Source organism: Vespula pensylvanica, chromosome 15 (assembly GCF_014466175.1).
Source record: "Vespula pensylvanica isolate Volc-1 chromosome 15, ASM1446617v1, whole genome shotgun sequence".
In the NCBI taxonomy this organism is placed as follows: domain Eukaryota; kingdom Metazoa; phylum Arthropoda; class Insecta; order Hymenoptera; family Vespidae; genus Vespula; species Vespula pensylvanica.
In genome coordinates this window covers 2,366,135-2,392,937 of record NC_057699.1, presented here as the reverse complement: position 1 = coordinate 2,392,937, position 26,803 = coordinate 2,366,135, and the positions used below count along the sequence as shown (strand labels likewise).

Here is a 26,803-nt window from a genome sequence, read left to right as displayed (position 1 = left end):
GAGAGAGAGAGAGAGAGAGAGAGAGAACAAAAAAAATACGAAATTATGAAACAATCAAAAAGTTTACGAATTTACGAAGTGGATCTTATAAATGATTATTATAATCTTTTCTTCTTCTTCTTCTTCTGTTTTTCTCTTTCTTTGTTTAAATTTTTATTCAAACTTGTTAAAGATCAAGAAACATTAACCTTAAAAAATGTAAACGTTTCGCCACGAAGAAAACGTATTAAACGTATTACAACAGATTCGACGATTGTTATAATCAACATGCGATCAAATCTCTATTTTTATCTCCATTTATTTTTATTGTTTAATTAATCGACTTTTAATAATGCGATGATATAAAGAAAGATTAAAGAAATATATACCTTATATATAATCTGTCTCGAAATATAACCTGTACTCGATCACCGATGACTTTACATACGTAAATGCACAAATTTTTTTTTTTTTACATACATGCACTAATCACTGTTTGTTTTCTCGTAATACGAATAACAATAAATTCTCTAGTAATGATCACTTAATAATACAATGATATATAAAGATATTAGAGAGAATATGTATGTTAAAAATAACTTAAGAAAAAGAAAAAAATTAATATGTTCGATCATCGATATCGTGCGATTTATATAATAACAAACGTTTTTAGCTGGCATATATATCACGAATCGAAATGTTTCAATTTATTTTCGATAAAAATCAATAAATCATTTCGATGAATTCGATAAATCGCTACGATACAATTTGAATTTAATTCGCGTTGAAATAATCATGACGAGCACGTATAACCGACGATCACGTTCAATAAGACGATCGTTAGACGTCGTAGTTTATAAGTGTTTTCCTTGTTAGAAATTAACGGCCTTTTGTTAACTACTCTCTGGTATCTTTCCGATTATATATCATCCCGCACTTTGTTCGTTTCGGCACAAAACGGTATATAAAAGAATTTTTAATTGGCGTCGTTGATACTACGTAACAGCCATTTTGGTTTAATCACGGATTACGTAATTACTATGTGAGTCAAGTTAAAAAAAATACAACGAACATGGAAACGCGAGTTAACATGTATTCCTTTATGGACTATTATTCCTTAACGATCGATCGAAATTAATTGAAAAGAAAAAGAAAAAGAGAAGAAAAAGGAAAAGAACAAGAAATAACCCATAATAAATATATAATAACGATAATAAAAAATAATAATCATAATAATATTGGATTACGTCCTTTTGGATAAAGAACTGTTGATCCTGTTTACATAGCTTACGTTAAGAGGTTACATTAAGCTACATTAAGGTAGCTTTACATTAAAATAGGGACGAAGGGAAGAAAGAAGAAGGAAAATAAGCAAGCAAGCGAAAGAAAACTATTTCGTGGAGAAAACGAGAGGATAATTTTAATAGCGCGATCGAATAAAGACAAGAAGGAGAAGCGAAAAGAGAGCGATCGGATAAGAAACGTGATTTTCGATTGGTCGCATATGTATGGCATATGTATAGCATATGCATCGTGGAATGGATCGTAAAGGCATATATGTATGTATACATGTATGCATGTGTATGTACATACGTATGTATATAAAGAGGGACACGAATGAGAGAACGGTGTTGTTAGTGTCGCAGCTAATGGTGCCGAGTCAATGATGTTAGTTTAGCGTTAGAAACGATATGTGATAACCGGTGGGAGACACGTCGGTATCATCTATTAATTTATTATTTTATTATGCATTTATTGCTATTACCGACATAACAGAGATGGACGCGAACGAACACACACACATACACACATATACAAATAAATAAATAAATATATACGTACGTATATACACACATACATACACACGCGATTCGTCATAAGAAACACGGAACGTTCGCGTACATACATGCATATATACAGATACATACGTACGTACGTACATACATAAGTGCATTCGTTATTCGAATCGTTCTTAACTCTGCGTTATCTTATCACATTGATCCTTACATGTCGATACCACCCCACAATAAAAAAATATTCTTAACGTTCTCTTACGAATTTAAATACATACATATACACATACATATTTACATACACATATTATACATATATATATATATATCATTTGTGTATTATATCTTTTACTACTATCACTATTACTACTACTACGTTAGTCGATCTATAAAAGAAAAAAAAAAAAGAAACTGATTTCTTCTTTTTCTTTTTTTTCCTTCGATTATACACACCAGATTTTCTCATTCTCATCAACGAATATATCGTACGTGACAAAAACATGACGTACGTGACACAAACACATACACACAGAGAAATCTAGGATACGAATTTAACCGATCATCGATTCTGTGTGTTATCGATAAACGAATCGTTTCGATCGAAAGAATACATCGTCGATTCGTTCGACGAATGGCGCGCATAGATCTCTTAAAGAGTCATGTTCGAAAACTTGGCCAGCTACGTATATTTCACTTCCATCTCTCGTAGGATGTGCTAGCCAACGAAGAAGAACTCCTCTGTCAAAACAAATACATATAAAGAGAACGAAAGAGCGAGAGAGAAAGACAGACAGAGACGGAGAACGAGCGGGAGTGAGAGAGAGAAAGAGAGAGAGAGAGAGAGGAGTGAGCGAACGAGAGAAAGAAAGAGAGAGAGAGAGAGAGGAGTGAGCGAACGAGAGAAAGAAAGAGAGAGAGAGAGAGAGAGAGAGAGAGAGAGAGAGTGCTTCGACGTTGATACGTAGGCGTTAGGCGAGTTTTATCATAGGGTTCTTTGCCGTTTCGTAAGAAACGAACGATGCAAACGAACGCGTAGAAACGATTATACGTATTTTTCTCTCTCCGGCGATCTTTTAATCGTCGTGTCGTTATTTACATTACACACTATAGAAGTACCGCACAGAGAGAGAGAGAGAGAGAAAAAAAAATGAACGAAAAAAGAAAAAAGGAAAAGGTAGAACTCGAATTCTCGAAGTAAAAGATATTCCCTTCGAGATTCTTTTGAAATTTCAAAATCCGAGAACCGTCATATTAAAAGGTTAAAACGATTGATTATTATTCTTTTTTTTTCGTTTCTTTTCTTTTTCTTTTTTCTTCTTCTTCTTCTTCTTCTTCTTCTTCTTCTTTCTCTTCTTGTCTACATACCCGTTTAATAGTGGCGAGTAGCGCGAGGCAGGTATGTATAAAGGTTAAACCAAAGTGTTGTAATGCACGTAAAACACGAAACAAAAACACGTAGCACAAAAGAGTAATAATCACGTGTACGACTGCGAGGCGCACGCACATCGGCAGCACTAACGCGGTCTACCCCGTTTACAATACAACTTAGAGATATATTATGGCTTGCTTCGTACCCGACGATCATGAATGAAACGTAGAGCGGGTACTGGCCTCCCCTGTCCCCCTCCCGCTTCCCCCCTTTTTATTCCTAACGATCCACACTACGCGTCGTCATTCGGAAGATTACTTCATCCCGTCTCGTGATTCGTCGAATTGTAATCTACCTTCTTTACCAGTTCTTTCCGTTCATACCTCCAATCTGATTGGTCCAATTTATCGTACAGTAACCTCCAAACAATTGGCACGAAATACGAATAGAATGGATACTCTGTTTCAATTTTTCTTTTTTCTTTTTTTTCTTTCGTTGATTCCTTTATCCTATTATTTGTTTTACCTTTTCATTTTTTTTTTTTTTTTTTTTTTAATAAAAAGTTACGACCCTTCGGAGATACTTTCCAGAGACGATACTTGAGAAAGATTGCAATATTTTTTTGGGGAGAAGTAAATTTATTTCTCTTTTTGATAAGTGATAATTATTTTTTCTCTTCTTTTTTTTTCTTTCTTTCAAGGTTCAGAGTTTCGAGCAAGCTTTGCTGATATCATACACTCGTTTTCTTATCTATAGAGATACTTGTTTATATTCAATGCTTGTAATCTCTCGACCAATCAGAAGAGAAAACTGAAAGTACGTTACTTTGAAACTATTTGAAAGATTTAAAACGTCCACAGAAGCATTTCTAAGCTATGGAAGGTTGGATCGTGACCAAGAATTTGTGAATATCGTGATGCAAACAGCTGAATAAGTGTTTAAGTTAATTAATAGTAGAGACATTGGAAACGTTGTTTAATTAGTTGGACTGGTGTTTATCATAAAATATTTGTTTTGATATTATCACGTTGTTTTAAAAGTGTTTACCTTCTGTACGAGTTTCATTTTAATCCGTAGGTATGCCATAAATGATCTCTTTATTAACAAATTGATTGTCCTACTAATTCGTATATTTACGTTTGTTTAATTAACGAGAAAACAAGTACACACATATTTATTAGATATATGTGATATCATTTTAATCTGAATTATTGTTTCAGGATATTCCGTTTTATTTTGATAATTTATTGTTTTATTAAGTACTAGTTTCTAAGAATGCTGAAAGGAAAAGAAAATATTGTTCAAGCTAATACGACTGCTTCTCAATTTGATGCCAAATTACAAGTTAATAATTTCAAACAATTGAGGATTGTAAACAAAAACTCTTTATTAGCGAACGTTAATAATCAAGGAAGTAAAAAAAACGAGACTAGGGTCGTACAAAATGGTAAAACCGATTCAACTAACTGTACAACGAAGAATAATCAAAATAATTTTTCGAAACAATTGCCTAAAGCAGCATTGCCTTCTTCATCTAAGTCAACGGAATTAAAGACTCAAGATAACTGTAATAATGCTTCCAATAATGACAAAAAGGATGTTGTGACTATAGAAAATACAGAAGAGAATGATATGAATAATAAAAAGAGCAAAAAGAAATGGGTATTAACGGATTTTGATATCGGACGTCCTCTAGGCAAAGGAAAATTCGGAAACGTCTATCTCGCTAGAGAAAAAAAGTCGAAATTTATTATAGCCATGAAGGTACTTTTTAAAGCGCAAATACAAAAGCAAGGAGTTGAAGATCAAGTTATGTTATATCAAGTGCAAAGGGAAATTGAAATACAAACTCATTTAAGGTATGACGAGAAAAAACAGCTGTGTCAGAATTATTGCAAATATCCCGCAAACGAAAGTAAAAAACTGATTTTTATTTCTTTTTTTTTTTGTATAGACATCCTAATATCTTACGTATGTATGGTTACTTCCACGATGAAAAAAGAGTATATTTGATATTGGAATATGCTCCAAAGGGTGAATTGTATAAAGAGTTGAATGCACAGCCTGACAAACGTTTTGACGAAGTTAGGTATGTTTTTTTTGGTTTTTTTTGTTTTTTTAATTTGTTTATTTTTAAACGAAGTAATCTGTATTTGTTTTGAGGATATGGGAAAAATATAACAAACATGTATGTTTACAGAACGGCTACGTATATGTCGCAATTAGCAGATGCATTAAAATATTGTCATAGTAAAAAAGTAATACATCGCGATATAAAACCGGAAAATTTATTGCTTGGTCTAAAAGGTGAATTAAAAATGGCTGATTTTGGTTGGTCCGTTCATGCACCTTCGTCGAGACGAGAAACTTTATGCGGTACTCTTGATTATTTACCACCGGAAATGGTAATGGGAAAGACGTATAATCACACTGTAGACTTATGGAGCGTTGGAGTACTATGTTACGAATGTTTAGTCGGTTCTCCACCGTTTCTTGCACCAACTTACGAAGAAACGTATGTTAGAATTAAGAAAGCTCAGTATAAATTCCCTGATTTTGTTAGCGAAGGCGCAAGGGACTTAATTTCGAAGGTAAAGAATATTTAATGTTTTAATTATAACGAATCGTTGATTATTTCATCACGATGTTATTCTTTTTATTTATTCATTTCTTATGTATTTCTTTTTTTTTTCCTTTTTTCTTTTTCTTTTTTTTTTTTTTATAGTTACTAATCGTAAATCCAGATAAAAGACTGCCATTGGAAGATGTTTTAACACATCCTTGGATTATGAAAAATCGCACAACGGAACCTCATGTGCAGTGATAAATATTATATTATTTTTATCTTCTAGACTGTCGCTATATTTAATAATTTAGTAAATGACGGTTGGTTTTTCGTGACATAACAAATGGATTCCTGTAGGTGATTTTATGATAGAATTTTATAATTTAACAAAAACAAATAGATCACATTATTCCATTTTATTCGATAATTTTTGAACTATATATAATGCAATATCTTTCAATGATTTAATTTCACAAAAATTACTAATCGAACTTGGTATTATTATTATCGGAATTATATGGATAAGATGTTACAAAATAAAGATTTCGATGCAGCATCAATTTATTCGCTAGATATGTCGTCAACTAATCGGAATTATAAAATCTGTTTGATTACATGAGAAAGGTAGAAGGAAAAACAGAATTTATAATTATTTTCTCTAGAAATAAAAACAACTTATATTCGGTTACAGGAGACGTTCAATTAATAAAAATAAATCGTGTTCGTTTGTAAATATTATAAATCGTCTCATTAATTTATGCTAGTAGAAATTCTAAACTAATAAAACTTTGTTTTGGCAAATGTTACGCAATTAAAGTAATGGATCAGTTATCATATTTAAAATATCAGTTATCCAAATTAAATATGGTGTATTTTAATACATGTAAAATATACCATTTGTTTATAGATAACATAAAATTTATTTATGTTTACAAAAACGGTGATACAGATAATGTTCTCCGAGATAGATATCCGAACATTATCGTTATATTCTATCTTATGTCTTAAACGTCTTTATCATTTAATATTAACATCGGAATAAAAAAAGGATATATAATTTGTAAACATCGAAACTTAAAAATCCTAACATATATAATTCCTATAACGTAAAAATATTATCTTACACAATTATTTGTTATTTCTAATGTTCTTAGAAATTCTGATAAAACTTCAATAATGGAAGAGAAGTGCCATATTAAAAGATTCTTAATTAGTTCGCCTCATGTTTCCATTGGTTCCATAATTACATCCACTATTGGCGTTTCTAACGGTGTATCCATAGGCGTGACTTCAGAATCTTTTCTAACTGAATATAGCTTTCTTAATTTTTCATAGTGTTTGATCTCCTGAACATTTTTAGAATACGGTTTTTAGGAATGACATTTAATAAAGAGAAAAAATAAAGAAAACGACAAAAATTATATGGAATTTCTAACTAATACTTTTCAAAACGCATTTAATTGATTATTTGTTTATTATTAGATAATTGTCAGATCGATTACTTACTTTTTCATGAACCGATGGTCGAACTTTATCGAACGCATTAGCGATATGTCGCATACAGATCTCTGGTTGTCCGTGATACTGTGTCATTAATTCTTTCAACGCTTCTATTCCTGCTTCTCTGATCAAAGAAGCCAAATCGGCACCAGTGAAACCATCGCATTTTTCGTTATATCCTACTTCTCCCAAATTTATATCTGCGGCTAATTTTGGTTTTGTACCGTTCTGTTAAAACGTTCATCGATTATAATAAATTGTAATATTTTATAAAATTTATATATCGTCACAGTGTTTACCTTCGTCAGTGCTCTTAAAATGTCAACGCGATCCGCAGCAGTTGGTAATCCTACGTATAAAATTTTATCCAATCTTCCAGGTCTTAATACGGCAGGATCGATAATATCTGGACGATTACTAGCAGCCATTAAGAATACTCCTTGTCTACTTTCAACTCCATCCATTTCTGTAAGCATCTGATTTACAACTCGCGACGTGGCTGAGTTATCGCCTTCCGTTCTCTTAGGACACAATGCATCTAATTCGTCGAAAAATATAACACACGGGGCAGAATTTCTTGCTCTCATAAAACACTGACGTACGGCTTTCTCGCTTTCGCCAACATACTGCGAACGAATGAGACGTTACTTCATCTGTTATCCGTACGATCGACGTACAACATACTCGATCGCGAAGGATCAAAGATAGATAGATAGATTACCATATTGAGAAGTTCAGGTCCCTTTACAGAAATGAAATTAATACCAGCTTCGTTTGCAATAGCCTTGGCCAATAACGTTTTACCACAACCCGGAGGACCACATAATAATACACCCGTAGCAGCGCTCAAACCCAATGCCGCGAATTGTTCGGCGTGTCGTACGGGAGCCTTAAAAAAAAAAAAAAAAAAAGAAAAAAATGATTAATGTATTATCGTACCAACTTGAGAGAAGGTTTTACCCGAAAGTAAGACGATATATATTTACGAGTATAGCCATTTGTAATTCTTGTCTGATATCTTGTAATGAACCGACATCATCCCACGTGACATCAGGTACTGTAACAAATCCTTCTCTCTTTGCAGAAGGTTGAACTACTCGGAGTGCCACTTCAAAATCGCTATCTTCGATGCAAAGAGTTCCTAATTTTTCCTTCGAAAGAGGAGGCTCGTTCCGTAACCAAGTAAGTAAACTCGATAGCTCTGGAGACTTTGACGGTTCTTGCGTTACATCCATTTCTAATCCTACATTCGAGTTTTCTGATTGTGTCTTGCTCATAGAGGATACGGTATCTTCGATACTCGTCGGAGGTTCAGCAGTCGTAACATCATCGACTATATTTCCAGAATTTTCAAATGCTGGAACTTCTTTGTCAGTTTGAGGATCGATTTCACTTATTTCTGGAGATTTAGAAATACTAATCGCTGGTACCGTTTCATTCAAGTCTTCGAAGATTCTACGTACAGAAAGATAAATTAATCGAATCGAATATCACAGTCATTCTTCTCGTGAAAATCGAAAGTCCGCGGTTACGTTTACCTATCTACCGCAGCCAAGGCAGCTTCTCTGATTAAAGCAACAAGATCTGCTCCCACAAAGCCAGGCGTAAGCGAAGCTATTGTCGATAGACTAATGTTAGGAGCTAGTGCTACTTTTTCTGTGTGTACTGCCAATATCTTTGCTCTCGCATCTTTGTCTGGTATACCAAGACAAACTTCGCGATCGAAACGTCCTGCTCTTCTTAAGGCAGGATCTAACGAATCTGGCCGATTTGTCGCTCCTATAACTAAGACTCTGTCTCCATTATCTCTTGCGCTTAGTTCTACAAAAGAGGAAAACAAAAACGTGATCTTAATAATATCTTTGAATATTCTATTTTCGTACTCATAAATCTTATTAATCCAATAGACGATATCAAAAGTACAAACCATCTAAACATGATAACAACTGTGCTACGATTCTTCGTTCCATTTCTCTTTGAGCCGTTGCTCTGTGCGGCGCAACAGCGTCGATTTCATCCAAGAAAAGTACACATGGTGCGATAGCAATTCCTTGATCAAATAATTCTCTAATACGCGCTTCACTTTCGCCCGATACTCCAGCCACCAGTTCGGGTGCTGCTACTTTCAATAGAGGCACTGCTAATTCCTAATTTCAGGAATATATAAAATATAAACAACATGGAGGATAATAAGATAATGATATTAGATTATTTCTCATAACGAATATAAGTTAAATTTTCTCCGAAAATGATAAAGATAAGAAAGTATTTCATAATTCTCAAAGAAATCCGATAATCGATAAAAAATATTTTTCTTATCTTTCCTGATTGCCATAGAACACCGAATATATATCATCTTAGAAGGATTATCCTATATAAAATCAGAATGTGCATAAAAAACATATCTTACTCCAGCGATAGCATGAGCCAACAAAGTCTTTCCGCAACCAGGTGGACCATGAAGTAAAAATCCTCTTAGCGGAGATATGCCAAGTTGTTTAAATATCTCTGGATGTTTTATATGTGCCAATAATTTGCATACTGTTTTCAAAACCTTATCGTTTCCACCGACATCTGCAAATGTTACTTTCGGTTCGGTAATTGGTATCGTCTTTACCCTCTTCGTTAATGGTAATTGTCCGCTATCATTTTCTTTCTCTCTTTGTCTTTTTCTAGTCGTTATTTCTGTTTGTGTTTTAGGAATAGAAACCTCATTCTTTGACTGGAATATTAAGATTATTATTTTTCATTTCATCGATATTTCTTTCGTGTTGTATTAAAAAACAAAGTGTATTTATTTATTCATATTTTACCGTTTGGGCCGATTGTCTATCCTCCTTAGAATCATTAGATTTTTGTACAGCTGGTACGGAATTTGTATTTTCTTGTAAGTTTTTATTTGTGACTGTATCTTCCGCCTTTGCGTCGGACTTTGGATCACATTTCTCAACATCGTCGTCACTGCTAATATCTATAAGCTCTTTGTCACTGGAATTTCCATTCTGCTTGCCCTTTGATTTCTTGAACATTTTTAATAATACATCTCCTAATATTGCAGGTTGTGGATCTGACTAAAATCCATTGATTTTTTTGAAAAATTGATTAAAAAAAAAAAAGAAAGAAAGAAAGAAAAAAGCTGTAGCAATAAAAATAACATATATTAGTACCTCAACGTCAACTTCATCGTCATCATCGTCATCCTCGTAAGCATACCAATCACGAGAAGATTTTTTGGCGAACATCTCTGTTAGTTCGTCGTATGCTTTACGTACAAGTGCTCTAAATGCGCTACGTTTTTTTCCACGATAATCACGATATTTTCTTTGAAGAGTATCGGCCATTTCATTTACATCGATATATACTCTGTTTTCATTTTCATGCATATACTAAAATATAATATAACGTATAAGATACTTTAAAAATAATACTCTCTTTTACTTATATATTTTTTATGTAATATGTTTGTATTAGATAATATATATATATATACACATATATTTATTTATTGGATAAAAATATATAATATATAAGCACATTGAAAGTATTATTTTTTTAGTTATTCGGATAGATATAGCAAGTGCAATATGTTACATATGTTTTCTATAGTATATGTGTAATACTATCTAATTTAATGCAAAATATTGTGTAGGTTACTCGAGTAATCTATCAGGATGAATAGTTGTAATAATCGAAGGAAATCACGTAAAAGAATATTAGATACAACGAAAATTAAAGTGGTCTAATAATTCTTATTTTTTTTTAAGAATTCCAAACGTATAATTGTTTCTAAGAATATGAATTTCTTTCATATATTATTTAAATATAAACATTACCGTTTGAACACGAGATATTAATAATTGATCTTTGAAAAAACGATGAGAATTTTCAATTTTGTGTTTATTGTCCATGCTTTTTGATTTATAATCACCACTAGATCCTTGCAAAGGAATAATATCAATCGATGAATTTAATTTTCCAACTTTTTGCATTTTTGTTGAAGCTTCCCGTAGAACTAGCAGGCACAACTATTTCGATGAATTTGCCTTAGACATAAGTTCTCTTTTATATTCCCTGTTATTTTACACGCTTCATGGAGACGCATAGATACGTTACTGACTATACCACCAAACTGATAATCACTAAAAATTGCATCTTGCGCGGCTTTTATAGTAAAATTGTATAACCTATAACTGATTGGACAAATCAATGTATTCTTTCTCATTGGTTACTTTATATTTACCACGACGTATATATTTAGAAATTGGTTTATTAAATTGTATTACAAATAATTTCTATCCTCGTAATAATCTTTGATTACGTTTATACATTTATTTCATTTTATTCATTGAATAACAAGTAAAAATGAAGGAATCAAAGATTTTTTTATTTCTATGACTTCTTTAAATGGACCAATCAGAAAAATCGAATTTTTAGTGTGAGGGTTCTCAAAGTGAGATTCACGAATTTCTTCGATTTGAAAGATAGAGAACCATTGTTATAGTAAACTTTGTTGAAATTGAAAAATATATATATTTTTTAAGCGAATTTATTAGTAAAGTCTATGTAATTTGATTAATTGACTTTGAATTTTAATAGATTAAAAATAAGACTTTTTTTCTGCTTTTGTTGGCAGTAACAAAACAAGTATACACTTATGTATAGTACAGCTGATTCTTAATGATCTCGTTTTAAGTTTGAAATCATCCAGGTACATACAATGTTAATGTAAACATTTTCAAATTATTTGATCGACGAATAACTTCTATTTTCTTTACATTCAGATGACTGTGGATAATGAAACTAGTGATCAACAAGTAATTTTTGCAACAGGAGGTTATGATCATACAATAAAAATATGGCAACCACATACAGGGAATTGCGAACGTACTTTTACGGAGACAGAATTTGTATCTTTATTTTATTTATAACGAATAATTTGTCTTTATTCGATAATTTTATTTTACCTTCATATTGTCAACGCCAATATTTTTCCTCAATAAATTTTAGCAAGTGAATGCTCTAGATATTACACCAGATAAGTATTTCATAGGCGCAGCAGGATATCAACATATTCGTATGTACGATTTGGGAGCAAACGATCCAAATCCAATTATCACTTACGAAGGGGGTTCTAAAAATATCAGTGGATTTGGTTTTCAGGTATAATAAAACATTAGAATAATTAAAGTATATCAAATGAATGTTATTGTATTCTAAGAGTAATAGTTGTTAATCTTTATAGGAAGAAGGCAAATGGATGTATACGGGTGGAGAGGATTGTTCCGCACGTATATGGGATCTTAGGTATATTAAATAATTTTAGAAAATTCATTCAGAAATAATTATGCGTGTGAATTAATATTTGATTGTATTTCAGATATTATAATGGTAAATGTCAAAGAATATTTCAAGTCTCTGCCCCTGTAAATTGCGTATGCTTACATCCTAATCAAGCGGAATTAATAGTCGGCGATCAAAGCGGTGTTATACATTTATGGGATCTTCGTTCGGATCATAATGAACAATTGGTAATTATAATGAATAATTATAATTTAATAATTTTCTTTATTTAGAATACTACCAAGTATATACTCTTAAAACAAATTTTTCTTATAGATACCAGAAACTGAAGCTTCTATTCAAGACGTTACAATAAATCAAGATGGTACATATATGGCTGCTGTAAATAATAAAGGTCATTGTTACATCTGGACGCTTACGGGGGGTGTAGGAGAGGAACCAACTAGACCTATTCCTCGTCATAAACTTTTGGCTCATAAACGTTATGCATTACGTTGTAAATTTAGTCCTGATTCAACGTAAGTAAAAATTTAATCTGATTTTATGTTTGTTAATAATAAAACTAAAAAGAACGATTTTGTATATTTAGCTTGCTTGTAACTACGTCTGCTGATCAAACTGCTAGAGTATGGAGAACTACAGATTTCTCAGAGGTGCAGGTATTGCAACATGAAGCAAAACGTTGGGTTTGGGATGCAGCTTTCAGTGCAGATTCACAATATATATTTACTGGTACGAGTATTATAGATAATGCTAAAAGTTCTTAGAATTGTAAGACTTTCATATTTTCATTTCGTTTAGCTTCTTCTGATGGCATTGCAAGATTGTGGAATGTTTCAACGGGAGCGATAGAACGCGAGTATAAAGGTCACCAGAAAGCAGTAACCGCATTGGTATTTTACGAAGAAGCTGTATCGACGGCTTAATAGCTGAAACGAAAGGTGTATAGAATAAATCTTTTCTAATTTATTAAAACGATAAACTAATGTTTCTACAGAACAATACACAGTATTATTTAGAGAAATAATATTATATTCACAATATAACTCTATATATTATACATAGATATTATACATATATATTACATATATATATATATATATATATATATATATATATATATATATGCAATATAATAAGTGAATTGTGAATGTGATACGCATAAAAAAAAAAAAAAGAAACATATATAGAGAAACTATATTATTTCAGATTTTTGATTAAAGTTAAACCAAGTGCGTGAATGAATATTAAAAGGAAGAGAAAATCTAAAATTCAAAAAGGTTTTGATATTCTGCTGATTATGGAGCTTTCGTTCCTTATATCAAACAAATATATGACTCGTCGTTTAGAAGAACGATAAACGAAATGTTACGACCATAAACGAAGTATATTTACTTGAAACGAACGCTTAGCGTATCAGTCAATCGAGTATCCTCTAACGAGTATCAACTCGAATCGTATGTTCCCGTTGTCGTCATAGTGTTTTTTTTCTATTCAAATATTCTTTGTTACGAAATTCTTTTGAAAGTTAGAATAGACAATATGTTTAAACAGTGCCGTATAAGATAAGGAATATCGTTATCGTTCTATTACTACTTATTGACTTCATTTCCCCCTTTTTCTATCTCTATATATTTACTAGTATATCAGTAATACTACTCGATTAGGATGATACGTAGGTTCATCTTTCAAACGTCAAGAAAGTTGTTAGAGCTGCATAGTGCAAGAAAAGAACATGTTAGAAATCTGCATTTCAAGTTTTATCCGAACACGAGGTCGCTCGTATCAGAGCGTGAGTAAATTATTGCATAATTCCAGATGAAAGTTTCATTAAAAATATTCTATTCCGTTTTTCAATTAGAGATTTTTTTTTTATTAAATATTGTTTACAACAAACGTATGGATTATGTCGATTAATAATAACAAAAATTAAAATAATGTATTCGATGTATACGTTCTTTCTTTTCTTTTCTTTTTTCTCTTTTTTTCGTGCCACTTTCACGTTAACGTTAACATTTAATATATTATGAAATATTCTCAATGTTTGTTTTAATTTTTCTTTTTAATATGTTTTTTTCTGTTAAATTCTTTTTCTTTTTATTTATGATCGTGTCGATTAAATGTTATTATGTGAAATAGGTGCGAATCTGGATACAAATTAAGCACCTCGTACGATTTATAAAAGTACACTGTCGTATTCTATCGAATTAATTATGCATGATTCATAGGTGAGACGGAAAAATTGAATATGTATCAAGCGATAAATCAAGCTTTGGACATTACGTTAAAAAAAGACGCATCCGCAGGTGAATATGTCATTCTTTTTTACATATACTTAATAAATCGATCATATTATTTGAAAGCTGATCTTTACTTGACATTACTTTACAAAAACATTGCAGACACTGATAATAACGAAATATCATCGAGAATAATAATAATAATAATACATTTTAATAAGAGATATATCTATTCAATAAAAAAATAATTATGATAAAGAAGAATGAGAATGCATAATTTATAAGAAAAATAATGTTTATACGCGTTGATAAGAAAATACATTAACGTTAATGTTGATACATTTTTATACGTACTTATATAATTTTACACTTTTCTCTTTTTCTTTTTTGCTTTTTAATGTAGTTATATTTGGCGAGGATGTTGCATTCGGTGGCGTGTTTCGTTGCACCGTAAACCTTCAAAAACGTTATGGTTCCGATCGAGTATTCAATACACCTATATCCGAACATGGTATCGTTGGTTTTGGCATAGGTTTAGCGAATGTCGGTGCAACCGCTATTGCAGAAATTCAATTTGCTGATTATATATATCCTGCATTCGATCAGGTGATTAAATATATTGGAAGAATTATATCTCCTTATTTTAATTAATTCATTCATTAACTTTTTCTTAATGGAGACTTCATGGATTTTTATTTCAAATATATTTTTTATTTTGTTACTGTTAGATAGTAAATGAAGCAGCAAAATGCAGATACAGAAGCGGAGGAGTATTCGATTGTGGAAAATTAACGATTCGTACACCTTACGGTGCGGTAGGACACGGAGGACTTTATCATTCTCAAAGTCCAGAAGCTTATTTCGCTCACACTCCTGGATTAAAGGTATGTATTTAGTTATATTGTTTTCAATAAAAACAAAAAAAAAAAAGTCGTTTATTATATCGCGTATATATAGATATCTGTAATCTCATTATTACCGACAGAGCAGCATGCTGTATAAAACGTAGGTAATCGAAATTTCTACTATAACATCGTGTTATATATCTTTTTTTTTTTTTTTTTTTTTCATTCTTTATATACAATAATATACCTCTTTATAATCTATTAAAGTTAATCATGTTATGTTCATTGACTGATTTCGTAATTTTAATCAGTTATCATTCTTTTCTTATCACTTGATGTCTTAGTTGATGACTTGGCTTTTCGATTCGAATTTTCGAATAAGTTCAATTTCTAATTTATGATATCTCTGATTGAAAGATTATATATTTCATATTATTACGTACATGTAGATGTACATAGTATATTAACTTTGTCTAATATAATGGATTGGTAAGGTTTTTTACGAAATGATATATTAAGAGCATTCGTATTATTTTATTAGATCATTGTGTATCATTATCTATCGTTTGAAGTGTAAAATATTATTCGAAACGTCTTCGTTTATTAAAATCTATCATCGGTCGCTTTTTATTTTTTATTTATTTTTTTTTTTTTTTTTTCCCCTATTTAATACTCATCGTAATTAAAGTGACGACAATTTTTTGTACTGTACTCATAAACATGAAAAACGAAATTAGCTTTTGTTATTTCAAATTAAAATTTTAATAAAAACTAATTGACGTTCGTAAATTCAAGACATTTTAGGAATATTTTAGGACGAAATAAAGAAAAAAAAAAAAAAAAAAAATTTATTAGGCAGTTAGTGTTTATTGTCACGTTTTCTTTTTTCTTTTTCTATTTTTAATATTCTGGCCTTTACTAATTGTTGCAACATATTTCGTCGGGTTTAATAATTACGTTCGTGAGCTAAATTTATACGACGCGGATATGACACGGAAACGACATGGTAAATCAAGGCAATGCCATTAAGAAGATTATTTCGAAGTTAAACATTTTCTTTCTTTTTTAATAAATTATTATGAAATAAATTTTTGTTTAAACAATTTATACATTTAATTTATGAAAATACGAATACGATGAAAATTTTATTCTACGTTGAAAACAAGGGAATATAAAAAAATTTCGCAAAATTAATTTAATTTTTTTTGGTTTCATCTTTCTAGGACTTTCTTGTACGTAGATATCGTCTTTCAAAAATCGTCACTCATTATTCGTATAATATATCTTACGTAGTACTATGTAGTAATAGTAGTAAAAAAAATATTTAGGTTGCTCAGCTGAGCAGCTCGAGTAAATTCCAAGAATTTATGTAAATCACTAGGTCAATGACCCATCTAAAAAAAAAAATTATAAGATCAACGTAAATACTTTTTGCTTAAATTAGAATATTTCTGATGTCAAGAATCTTAGAGATTTGAAAGCAAAAAAGATCATTTTCTCTATTTTATCATCGCATTGTTAATAATTTTAATAATAATGATTCTTTATTATCAATTAAAAAAAAGCCCCTCAAAAAAAAAGAAAAACATTTCATATAAAAATAGTTATCGATTTGTGCCGTATATTTCGATTATATTGCGTTCGATATTATAAACAATGTTATAAATAATTACAAATAGTTTGAATATATAAAAAAAAAAAAAAAATAGTTTTACTATTCTAAAACAGTTAACGGGTTAAAATATCTGCTTAAGATAAATAAAATTTTTCGTTATCTTTAGAAATCTATTTACCGACTGAGCGTTACGTTGCAATTTGTTAAAGTCCCGGTTAGATGTCGGTACAGTAAGAATATACGTTTACATGGTAATGTAGAAAATCGTCGTATAAAAATGTAGATGGCGGAATGGATAAATCAAACGACGAGGTGCGTAAAGAAAATGTAACGAAAAATTATTTCGACTTAAATTTTTGACGAGGTTAATCATTCGTTATGTCAATTATATTAGTAATAAAATAATAAGAAAATGTAAGAGCTTCCTTCAAGATAGTTTTATAAAATTTCACATTGGATGGATGACACTAATCATAGTGTTTAATAATTAACTGGAAGAAAGTAGGTAATCTTAGATGTTCTTTGATGATATGTTCGTAGAACGCTTTCAACGACTCTCATCTTTCCTCTTTCAAAGATATTTTCTTTTAAGAGTAAAGGCCTTTAACTTTGAGCAAGAAATTCTATGAATATTGTAAGACGACGCGTACTTTACCTATGCATGAAGAAAGTTTTCTACGTATTATATATCATTATATATATATATATATATATATATATGTACATATACGATATTATATATACTATATGTGCGCGTACGTGTGTGTGTGTATGCACGTACATAAAATTATACATATACTTTTACTTTATATACACATACAGTATTACACTATATACATATCTTCCATTTATATATTATTCTTATATACATCTATATACTTACATAGTATTACATCAATACACATATCTTACATCTATATATCAGTTATATATACATCTATGTTCAATCATTTATACTAGCTTATTGTTAGATTCATAGAGATCTATATACACGTATAGAGATATGTAGGTACACGTATATACACGTGTTGTACACATTTAGAGAGCACGCAATAAACGTGTATTTGCATCTATAGTATACTCGCGAATACGGACGGGTAATTGTATTACATCAGAAATGTATTTCCGGGGAAATAAGAAAACATATCGTTTGTTTCGAATAGAAAAGGAAGAAAGAAAGGAAGAAAGAAAGAAATAAAGAAAGAAATAAAAAAAAGATATAAAGAAAAAGGACAGATGGAAGCTCGATGAATTTTCTATTACATTATCTTTTCTTCCTTTCTCTTTACTTTTCTTCATAGTAATCTTGATTTCTTTCGAATAGATCCCTAATCTCACATTGTTTTTTTTTCTTTCTTTTTTTTTTTTTTTTTTTTTTTTTTATAGATCGTAGTACCTCGAGGACCGGTACAAGCGAAAGGACTTTTATTGAGTTCCATCGAAGAACCAGATCCTTGTATAGTTTTCGAACCAAAGGTTCTTTATCGTACGGCTGTTGACGAGGTACCGGTCGGACATTATAAAATTGAAATTGGTAAAGGAGAAATAGTAAAAGAAGGTAGGTTCTAGAAATTCTATTTATACGCTACGTTTATTTATATATATATATGTACATGTACAGGGTGGGCTAAAAGTTTCTGGATTTGTAGTTTTACAATCAGGAAAAATAATGAGATTAGACTAAAAAAAAAAAAAAAAAAAATTTAATTTATTTTAGAAAATAGTAATACTGAAAAAATTCTTTTAATAATCGTAGTACTACATACGTATTACGAGTATACGTTCGTATAGATTTTATACACAAATATATATATATATATATATATATATATGCACGTATATACATACATATATATACTATTATAGATATAATAATAAATTTCTTTTTTAATGTAGGAAAAGATGTGACTCTCATAGGATGGGGTACACAGGTGCATATCTTATTAGAAACAGCCGATATCGTCGAGGACAAGCTCGGTGCATCTTGCGAGGTGATAGACCTTCTTTCCATTATACCTTGGGATGCAGAACTAGTTTGCAAGGTAATCCAATTCTAATCTAATTCTTCTTAGTTTACATACAGACGATGCAACGTTACGTATAAACGAATCCACGATAAACAATATTATACCTACTATATATATTAGACAATATGATTCGAAAGTTATTTTCTTATTTCATCTATATATATATATATATATATATATATATATATATATATATATATATATATATATATATATATATTCACAACAGGCAATCTTCGAACTTCAAACTATAATAATACATAATTAATAGCCAACGAAATAAAGATACTCACGTAGGCCAGGGTTCAAGCATTATCTTCTGGACGTCCAGCGATGCAGATCGTAATTGGAAAGTTCGTTTCGTTGGTAAATTCATAGAGATATTCGTGGTTAAATCTCTCGTTTCTTTCTCTCGATAGCTCAACTCTCGGGCTGTTAGTTTGCGCAACTAAGAAACTGTTTCGAAGGCTCATCGAGAAGGTTGCTAATCGGAGATTAGGTCTCTCTTCAACAACAGAGTGAGAGAGAAAGAGAAAAAGAGAGAAAAAGAAAGAAAAAGAAAGAGAGAGAGAGAGAGAGAAAGAGAAGGTGAGAAAGAGCACGTGTTTCTTGCGTCTTCAGAACGAAATCAGCCTGCTCGGATAGCTCGAGATCCGCGATCGAACGCCGAGCGTTTATAAGGACTCTATCTTTTCCGTTCCACGTGTTCTCCACCTTGCGTAATGTCTCCGTGAGCGAACGTGCGCGCGCGCGCACGTTAGAACGTCGACCGTCATTCGTTGTTGGATGAATATGGCTGAACTATCTCGACCGAAACGCTCGAATATCTCGCTAATAAACTTTCGCGTTTACGATATATAATTTTTCTTATACATACATATATGTATAAATCTACTTGTCTATATGATTTCTTTCTCTTTTCTTTTTTTGTTTTTGTCTTTTTTTCTTTTAATATCCTTATCTATGAATACGTATAATTATGTGATTCATTCGTCGCACCTTACACTTAACGCTCATAATATATGCGATAATGGTATAATATACTGGATATTAATATTGATTACGTTCTTTTTTTTTTTCTTTTTTCCTTTTTTTTTTTTTTATTTATTTTTATTTTCTCTTTTTTATTTTTATTAAGAAGAACTCATTCACAATAAAAATATCTTATAATCGACGGAATGGAAAGGAAAAAGAATTTGTCGTTATTATCGCGTTGTTTGAATAAATACAGAGAGATTATCAAGGAAGTGCAATCTACAAAGCTGTTATTAAGGATAAAGAAAGATAAAAAAAAAAAGCTATTTCTCGCGTGCTCGTGTGTGCGTTTATGTGTATCTGTTGTATGCGTATAAGTACGTGCGTCGTTGATGACGTAAAAAGCGCTGACAGGCTTCAAAAATACAAATTGCCTCGTAGTATTCTGGTAATCCAATTGTAGACGACTTTATCTCTCTCTCTCTCTCTCTCTCTCTCTCTCTCTCTCTCTCTCTCTTTCTCTCTCTTCATCAGTCTTAATTACACCAAATCGGATGAAGTTTCGCGTAATCCGTGCTCGGGATCAGCCTTGGGGAAATTATCGATGTGATTTTATGGCAAGAGTCGCATCGCGTCGTATGCACGCGTCTTAACGCGCTTTCCAATCGGCTTTGTTAATGATTTACAAGTACTCTCATGTTATATCTATACAACGCTAACTCGCATACATATGTATATACCATAACAGAGTGCGTCTTAATTACTTTAGTACAACAACGTGTTTGTACCTTCGTAAATCGAAACGGTACTTGCTTGTACGGTGTTCATAGTTCGGTTTGATAGTCGATAGTATGTAATATCGAGTATGGTGTTAATGCGCCATTTAACATTCGTCCTTCCATATAAATAAATTATTATAATGCATTGAACAGAAATCGTAAATCATGATGATAATTTGATCGTATGCCCGACGTATGTATCTAACGTATGTAGGTATATCTAATCACGTACGTGTATAGATGTTATTATTCGTTGCCAATTGAATTATCATCTAAGAACTTTCTCTTCTTTATATTTCTTTTATTGTCGATAAATATTATATATCTTTTCTGTTTTTTTCTTTTTTTTTTTTTTTTTTTTTTTTTTTTTTTTTTTTTTTTTTTGATGTTTCCATCCAAGTCCGTAAAGAAAACCGGACGTGTCGTCGTTGCGCATGAAGCACCAAGGACCAATGGTTTTGGAGCAGAAATTGCGGCTCGTATCCAGGTAAAACAATTATTTTTATTTTCATATGATTATGATTAATACGATAGACGGATTAAAGAAAAATCGTGTTACACCATAGGTAATTCACTTTCTTTATTGTATTAACGATTGAATATAAGAAATGTTATCTACGATCAGATGTTGAGAGAAAGAGAGAGAGAGAGAGAGAGATTCAAGATTGTGGAATAATAAATATATAGATATTCTAAATGTCTTTGCAGAGTGGAATAGAATTCTCTCTCTCTCTCTCTTTTTTTTTTTATTCTTCGGGGCAACGTACGCTACGCTACGATTGTTAATGTCTTTGATCATCGCAATTGAGTGCAATTAGCAGTAATAAAATTAATTACCAGTTGAATTTCTTCCTATGACTTCGAAATTATACCGCGTTGCTATATCGATATATATATATATATATATATATATATATATATATATAAAGATAATTACGAAGAAAGAATTATTCCATTTTTCCAACGTTTGCATAATTACATAATTAGGTTCTTTGTTAAAATAAATGTTTGTTAATCTTAACTCTTGCCTTATTACTATTACAATAATTATCTTAATAATTTGTTTAATAAGAAAATTAATATTTACAATATTATAACGCAGGAGGAATGCTTCTTAAATTTGGAGGCACCGGTGATGAGGGTCACCGGTTGGGATACACCATTTCCACACGTTTTCGAGAGATTATATGTACCGGACAAATGGCGTTGCTTCGCCGCAGTTAAAAGGAGCCTTGACTACTGAAGGATCCGTTCCTTCTATAAATGTGGATGGAAGGCTGGAATAAATGAGGGAGAAAGGGACTTTAGACTCTGGGCACCACCCATCGAAGAGATACATATGTCTTTCAAACTCGAAATGAATTCCATGACATCGATTTTTCGTATTTGCGGCATATGTACCTACTTACACTGCCACAGCATCGAGTTGTCACGTGCTCGAAGACCGGTCCCGCGACAATTTGATCGTATCATACTAGTTCTCTCTCTCTCTCTCTCTCTCTCTCTCTCTCTCTCTCTCTCTCTCTCTCTATTTCTATCTTTATCTTTATCTCTTTTCCTATCTTAGTTTGCACCCTTTCTGATCGTATCAAAGAACGCGATCTCTTTCTCCTTCGACGTGGATAACAATCGCTTAGATTTCAAACGGATCCTTCGACGGATCCATTTTTTCTTTTTCTTTCTTTTTTTTCTTCAATCGTAACAACGTCTTCGTCGTCGATATTAATACAGCCGACAATCGAGAATATTTATTTCATAACGAGCGAATTAAATTTAAAGATTTGAATGTAACGCTCGAAAAGAATTCCGATAGATCGATATAGTATAGCCCGAGGATACGAATAGTTAGCTGGCAGCTATTTGGATAGACGTGGATTGTACGTTTAGAAAAATAGACGAAGAAAGTGACGTTTTTACTCGGTACTCAGTTCGGCAAGTATAACCGTTATTGGTAGGTTAGCTCCTAGTTGTTAAAGGGTTATATATCCCTGGCCCAGTTTTGTCCCGACCAAACCCACATAAATCCTTTCGCGTCTAATTTAATGAGACGAAGAAAGACGATACGCCCGGCGTCGGTGGCGACGGTGATGTTAACGAGAGATCAAGAACGAAGGTAAAGAGGGGGAAGAGAAGGAAAAGGGAGAAGGGGGGGGAGCACCCCGACGAACCGATATTCATAATTAAAAGGTGTATATCCATATGGTATATGGGATAAATCGGGTCAAGTCCGTCTTTCGTCCGCGGTAAAACGAAGCGTCCTGATCTCAGCGACCGTCGTAACACAATATTTTAATCAAGGCTTCGTTTCCTCAGCCACCGTCGCCGTCGCCGCCGCATTCGAAAACCGATCGATCGATGGATCGATCGATGGATCGATGGATCGATCGTTATCTACCCCCAAAACTATTGTTATCCTTTTTTCGATTTTTCCTAAATATCATTCTTAATATCGCACCACGTTCAAACCTGATTAAATCGAAACAGTTTAGTCCGCCATGTTGGAGAACGAAATCCAATATCTTCCGCGAATTTTCTCAGACGGATTTGCACTTTGTTTATTAATCGTTACGGAAGAAAGAGGATAATAGGATCGAGAATATTCGAAATTGTGAAGGAAGTCCGTAACGCGGCTTGTTCGTAACGTATTTTGTAATTTGAAAGGGAAACCACATTCTTTCACCGCGTATTATGATACGTGAAAGTTAGCAACGCAGCGCCTACGGTGTGATGCAGTAGGTACATTGAAGAGAGACGGAGAATGGCTACAGAAAGAGAGAGAGAAAGAAAGAGAGAGAGGTGATCGTTGCTGTGAGACATGGACTATATCGAAGGTCGACCTGTTGCCTTTTTATTTCGTTGATTTTTGCAGGAATAGAGCAACTGTCCTCTCTCTCTCTTTCTCTCTCTCTCTCTCTCTCTCTCTCTTTCTTTCTCTCTTTCTTTCTCTTTTATTTCTTTTATAGATCAGTTAACATATGCTACAGATACAAACATAGACGTTTATATTCGTCCAGTTTTGGTTAGCACGAAATTGCTCAGTCACCTGAACGGATCACCCTTGAGAAGCTTCGTTCCCCTACCGTGTTTCCTCGTTTCATTCGAAAGATTTGACTTTGCGTGTATACGATTCGAAAGGGATTCACCGATCCGGAACGATCGCGCAACCGATTTCAACGAATCTCTTTGATGGATCTCTTCCAAACAAAGAGAAAGAGAAAGAGAGAGAGAAAGGTAAAGAAAGAGAAAAAATTGTATGTACAAACCTGATATCTTTTAGATAAAGAAAACAGAAAGGGATAAAGAAATTAAAAAAAAAAAATAAACAAAAAAACATAGAGAACAAAGAAAAAAGGAAAAACGCGTATTAATTCATGAAATATTTTTGAAGATTTCAATTCGAATCGTTCGATCTTTAATACATTCTCGATCGAACTTTGAGTTTAATTTCCACGTGTCAATGTCACGCAAATGTTACCTACTTTAAAAAGAATCAATTGCTCGAGTGCATGAACACGACGACGTATATTAATTGATTTATAATACGTATACGCCTACAGTCATCCGGAGTTAATTTTTTTCGATTCTTTTATTTTTCATTCATATCGACAGATGTTACGTACGAACATGTGCGTTAAAGGAACTTTCTCAAAAATTTGTTTTTTCTACTATTATTTAACTCTCATCTACACAAACGATCAATAAAAAACGGATCATCAATGAATATTTACGAGCTGCGTAAAACCAACTGAGAAACGGATTGTGAAACTATAGACTTTTTTCTTTTATATTCGTTGCGTAAATTTTTACTTTTTATTTTAACATTATCTTCAAGCTGCGTCCTATCTCCGTTACAACGTATCTTTGCCGAAAAGAAAAAGAAAGAAAAGAAAAAAAAAAAAAAAGAAAAGAAGAAGAACAAAAGAAAAAGGAAAAAAGAGAAACGATCATATTATTTTATTAATACGAATAAAAGTATTTTTCTTATCGTCGTTATTTATTTCTTTTTCTTTTTTCTTTCTTAAATATCTGTCCGTATTATTTTCACCGATGTCCTCATAGCGTTTTTTCTCTCTCTCTCCCTTCTTTTTGTCTTTTCTTTTCCTTTCTTTTTTTTCTTTTGTTTTTTTATTTTCATTCTTCTTTTCTCGAGTTGGTCGACAACGTAATAGCTCTTGGATATTACGAAGCAAGGATTAGAAAGAGAAAGAGAAAAAGAGAGAAAGAGAGAGAGAGAGAGCCGATCACGAACAGCGGACTCTCCAGAGGAATTTATGTAACTTTGGAACAAACGACTTCTTTGTCTCCTTCTTAAATCGTTATCCATGATTATCGCGATTAGCAATTGGCAATTAAGAGCGTAGGTATTTTCCGGTAAACGTCGTTGACTGGTTACTATCGTTAGAACAAGACACGGGGATTTCCTTCTTAGACGAAGAGATAGTATTCTAGCAAGAAGTTCAAGAATACATGTAGAGAAAAAAAATATATATATATATGTATGTATGTACATATACATGAACGTAGCACACGTGTACATGTGTGCAAAGAGAGAAAAGAGCTGGACTCGTCTAGGGTCCTAAAAGAAAAACATTTTGTGGTATCTTGATTAGCTCGAGTTTTACTTCGAGAAAGTCACAGTATCTTAAGAGTTGCGAAAACTATTTAAAAATCGAAAATAATACAACAATTTCTCAATGTACATTCTAATAGTAAAAAATAAATAATCAAAGAAAAAGAGAAAAGGAGAGATAGAGAAAGAATATTAAACAATGATACGTATGTCAAATAAATGAAATTATAAGGTTCACTTACAAATAGATTATCAAGGGATAGATAGTTAAATCGATTATATACAATTGTTTATTTACAAAACAAAAATTATCATCAGGGTAATAATCTTGATAATTTTGTATCTCTCTCTCTTTCTCTCTTTCTTTTTCTCTCTTTTTTTTTTTCTTTCTCATGAAATTGTGTCATAAATACGAATTTATCTATCCATCTTGCTCTATTACCCTTTCTACGATTTTATCCTCGTCACTTTCACAAAATAGATATAACTTTTGTATGCCGTTCTTCTTGCTTTTAATACAGAGAGAAATAGTATATAATAATGATAATAATAATCGTGCACGTCAACAAGCCTTACGATAAATCAATCGGCAATCGATAATGCAACACACCTGTACATATTCGTCGATTATGCTTCGTTTTACGTAGATATTCTCTATCTTTTGCTCTTCTTTCTTCATTTGTTTAAATATACAAATGTGTATGATAGAATCGAATATATTTTTCTCTCTTCTTTTTTCCTGACAAAAATTATTACAATAATTTTGTAATTATTGCTTTTCTTTCCTTTTTTATCCCTTTTTTTTCAATATATACATATTCTTCTATATATACATTTTTCAATATATACATATTCAATATATACATTCTTTTTTCTTTACGTATACATATTTTATTGTCTTTTATATAGGATCTTTTTATTATTTTATTGTCTACATATTTATCATTTTATTCTCCACGTTGGATATCGTCAAGACGAGGAAATAAAAACCACATTTTGTAAAACCACAAACCAGGATAAAATGGCTAGCTGAAGGAAAAGAAAAAAGAAACAGTCAACAGCATATACATACGTCTGTGTGTGTGTGTGTGTGTGTGTGTGGTGTGTGTGCATATAGATTTTAATTTCTATAACGTTATAAAACTTGTGCGTCAACGAGATTCGACAGCAGAAACGTGTTAACCTTCAATCGACCTTGAGCAAAAACAATCACGTTCGCTTGGAGAGATAAATATATAAACTAA

The 26,803-nt window shown here is 31.8% G+C and overlaps 5 protein-coding genes across 11 annotated transcripts in view; 3 read left to right on the top strand and 2 right to left on the bottom strand.

The window, feature by feature from the left end:
- The window catches only part of LOC122634633 (ETS-like protein pointed), an 82,602-nt gene extending 79,233 nt beyond the window's left edge, over positions 1-3,369 (bottom strand). The window contains exon 1 of one of the 2 annotated variants that reach the window (XM_043823758.1): positions 3,138-3,369. The gene's annotated coding sequence lies outside the window, so the exon portion shown is untranslated. Of the gene's footprint in view, positions 1-368; positions 411-3,137 lie in introns of those variants that run through there. The other variant, XM_043823759.1, reaches the window with a different exon arrangement.
- Positions 3,370-3,846: 477 nt separating this feature from the next.
- Positions 3,847-7,486, top strand: LOC122634737 (aurora kinase C-like). Of its 2 annotated transcripts, none has more exons than XM_043823978.1 (5): positions 3,847-4,218; positions 4,362-5,000; positions 5,096-5,230; positions 5,342-5,732; positions 5,867-7,486. In XM_043823978.1, exons 2-5 carry the CDS (start codon positions 4,417-4,419, stop codon positions 5,963-5,965), a joined length of 1,209 nt encoding a protein of 402 aa, XP_043679913.1. In that variant the 5' UTR covers positions 3,847-4,218; positions 4,362-4,416; the 3' UTR covers positions 5,966-7,486. The 2 variants fall into 2 exon arrangements, with proteins under 2 accessions (XP_043679913.1, XP_043679912.1); XM_043823977.1 differs by having other exon boundaries at positions 3,848-4,214.
- Positions 6,604-11,347, bottom strand: LOC122634731 (nuclear valosin-containing protein-like). 2 transcript variants are annotated; one of them, XM_043823958.1, is made up of 11 exons: positions 11,041-11,347; positions 10,375-10,593; positions 10,021-10,278; positions 9,618-9,929; positions 9,135-9,354; positions 8,746-9,028; positions 8,194-8,662; positions 7,929-8,096; positions 7,507-7,833; positions 7,214-7,435; positions 6,604-7,053 (listed from the first exon to the last, which is right to left on the bottom strand). In XM_043823958.1, exons 1-11 carry the CDS (start codon positions 11,194-11,196, stop codon positions 6,928-6,930), a joined length of 2,760 nt encoding a protein of 919 aa, XP_043679893.1. In that variant the 5' UTR covers positions 11,197-11,347; the 3' UTR covers positions 6,604-6,927. The 2 variants fall into 2 exon arrangements, with proteins under 2 accessions (XP_043679893.1, XP_043679894.1); XM_043823959.1 differs by having other exon boundaries at positions 10,021-10,227.
- A 424-nt stretch (positions 11,348-11,771) lies between these two features.
- Positions 11,772-15,613, top strand: LOC122634739 (target of rapamycin complex subunit lst8). 3 transcript variants are annotated; one of them, XM_043823983.1, is made up of 9 exons: positions 11,772-11,915; positions 11,989-12,114; positions 12,215-12,367; positions 12,450-12,511; positions 12,585-12,735; positions 12,824-13,026; positions 13,098-13,240; positions 13,310-13,449; positions 15,477-15,613. In XM_043823983.1, exons 2-8 carry the CDS (start codon positions 11,989-11,991, stop codon positions 13,432-13,434), a joined length of 963 nt encoding a protein of 320 aa, XP_043679918.1. In that variant the 5' UTR covers positions 11,772-11,915; the 3' UTR covers positions 13,435-13,449; positions 15,477-15,613. The 3 variants fall into 3 exon arrangements, with proteins under 3 accessions (XP_043679918.1, XP_043679917.1, XP_043679916.1); XM_043823982.1 differs by lacking the exon at positions 15,477-15,613 and adding an exon at positions 14,737-14,870; XM_043823981.1 differs by lacking the exon at positions 15,477-15,613 and adding an exon at positions 13,718-13,767.
- On the top strand, positions 14,174-26,274 carry LOC122634738 (2-oxoisovalerate dehydrogenase subunit beta, mitochondrial). 2 transcript variants are annotated; one of them, XM_043823979.1, is made up of 8 exons: positions 14,174-14,300; positions 14,737-14,814; positions 15,152-15,354; positions 15,477-15,632; positions 18,595-18,766; positions 19,105-19,250; positions 21,390-21,476; positions 22,092-26,274. In XM_043823979.1, the coding sequence occupies exons 1-8, from the start codon at positions 14,177-14,179 to the stop codon at positions 22,230-22,232; spliced, it is 1,107 nt and encodes a 368-aa protein (XP_043679914.1). In that variant the 5' UTR covers positions 14,174-14,176; the 3' UTR covers positions 22,233-26,274. The 2 variants fall into 2 exon arrangements, with proteins under 2 accessions (XP_043679914.1, XP_043679915.1); XM_043823980.1 differs by lacking the exons at positions 21,390-21,476; positions 22,092-26,274 and adding an exon at positions 19,465-20,332.
- The last annotated feature ends 529 nt before the right edge of the window (positions 26,275-26,803 follow it).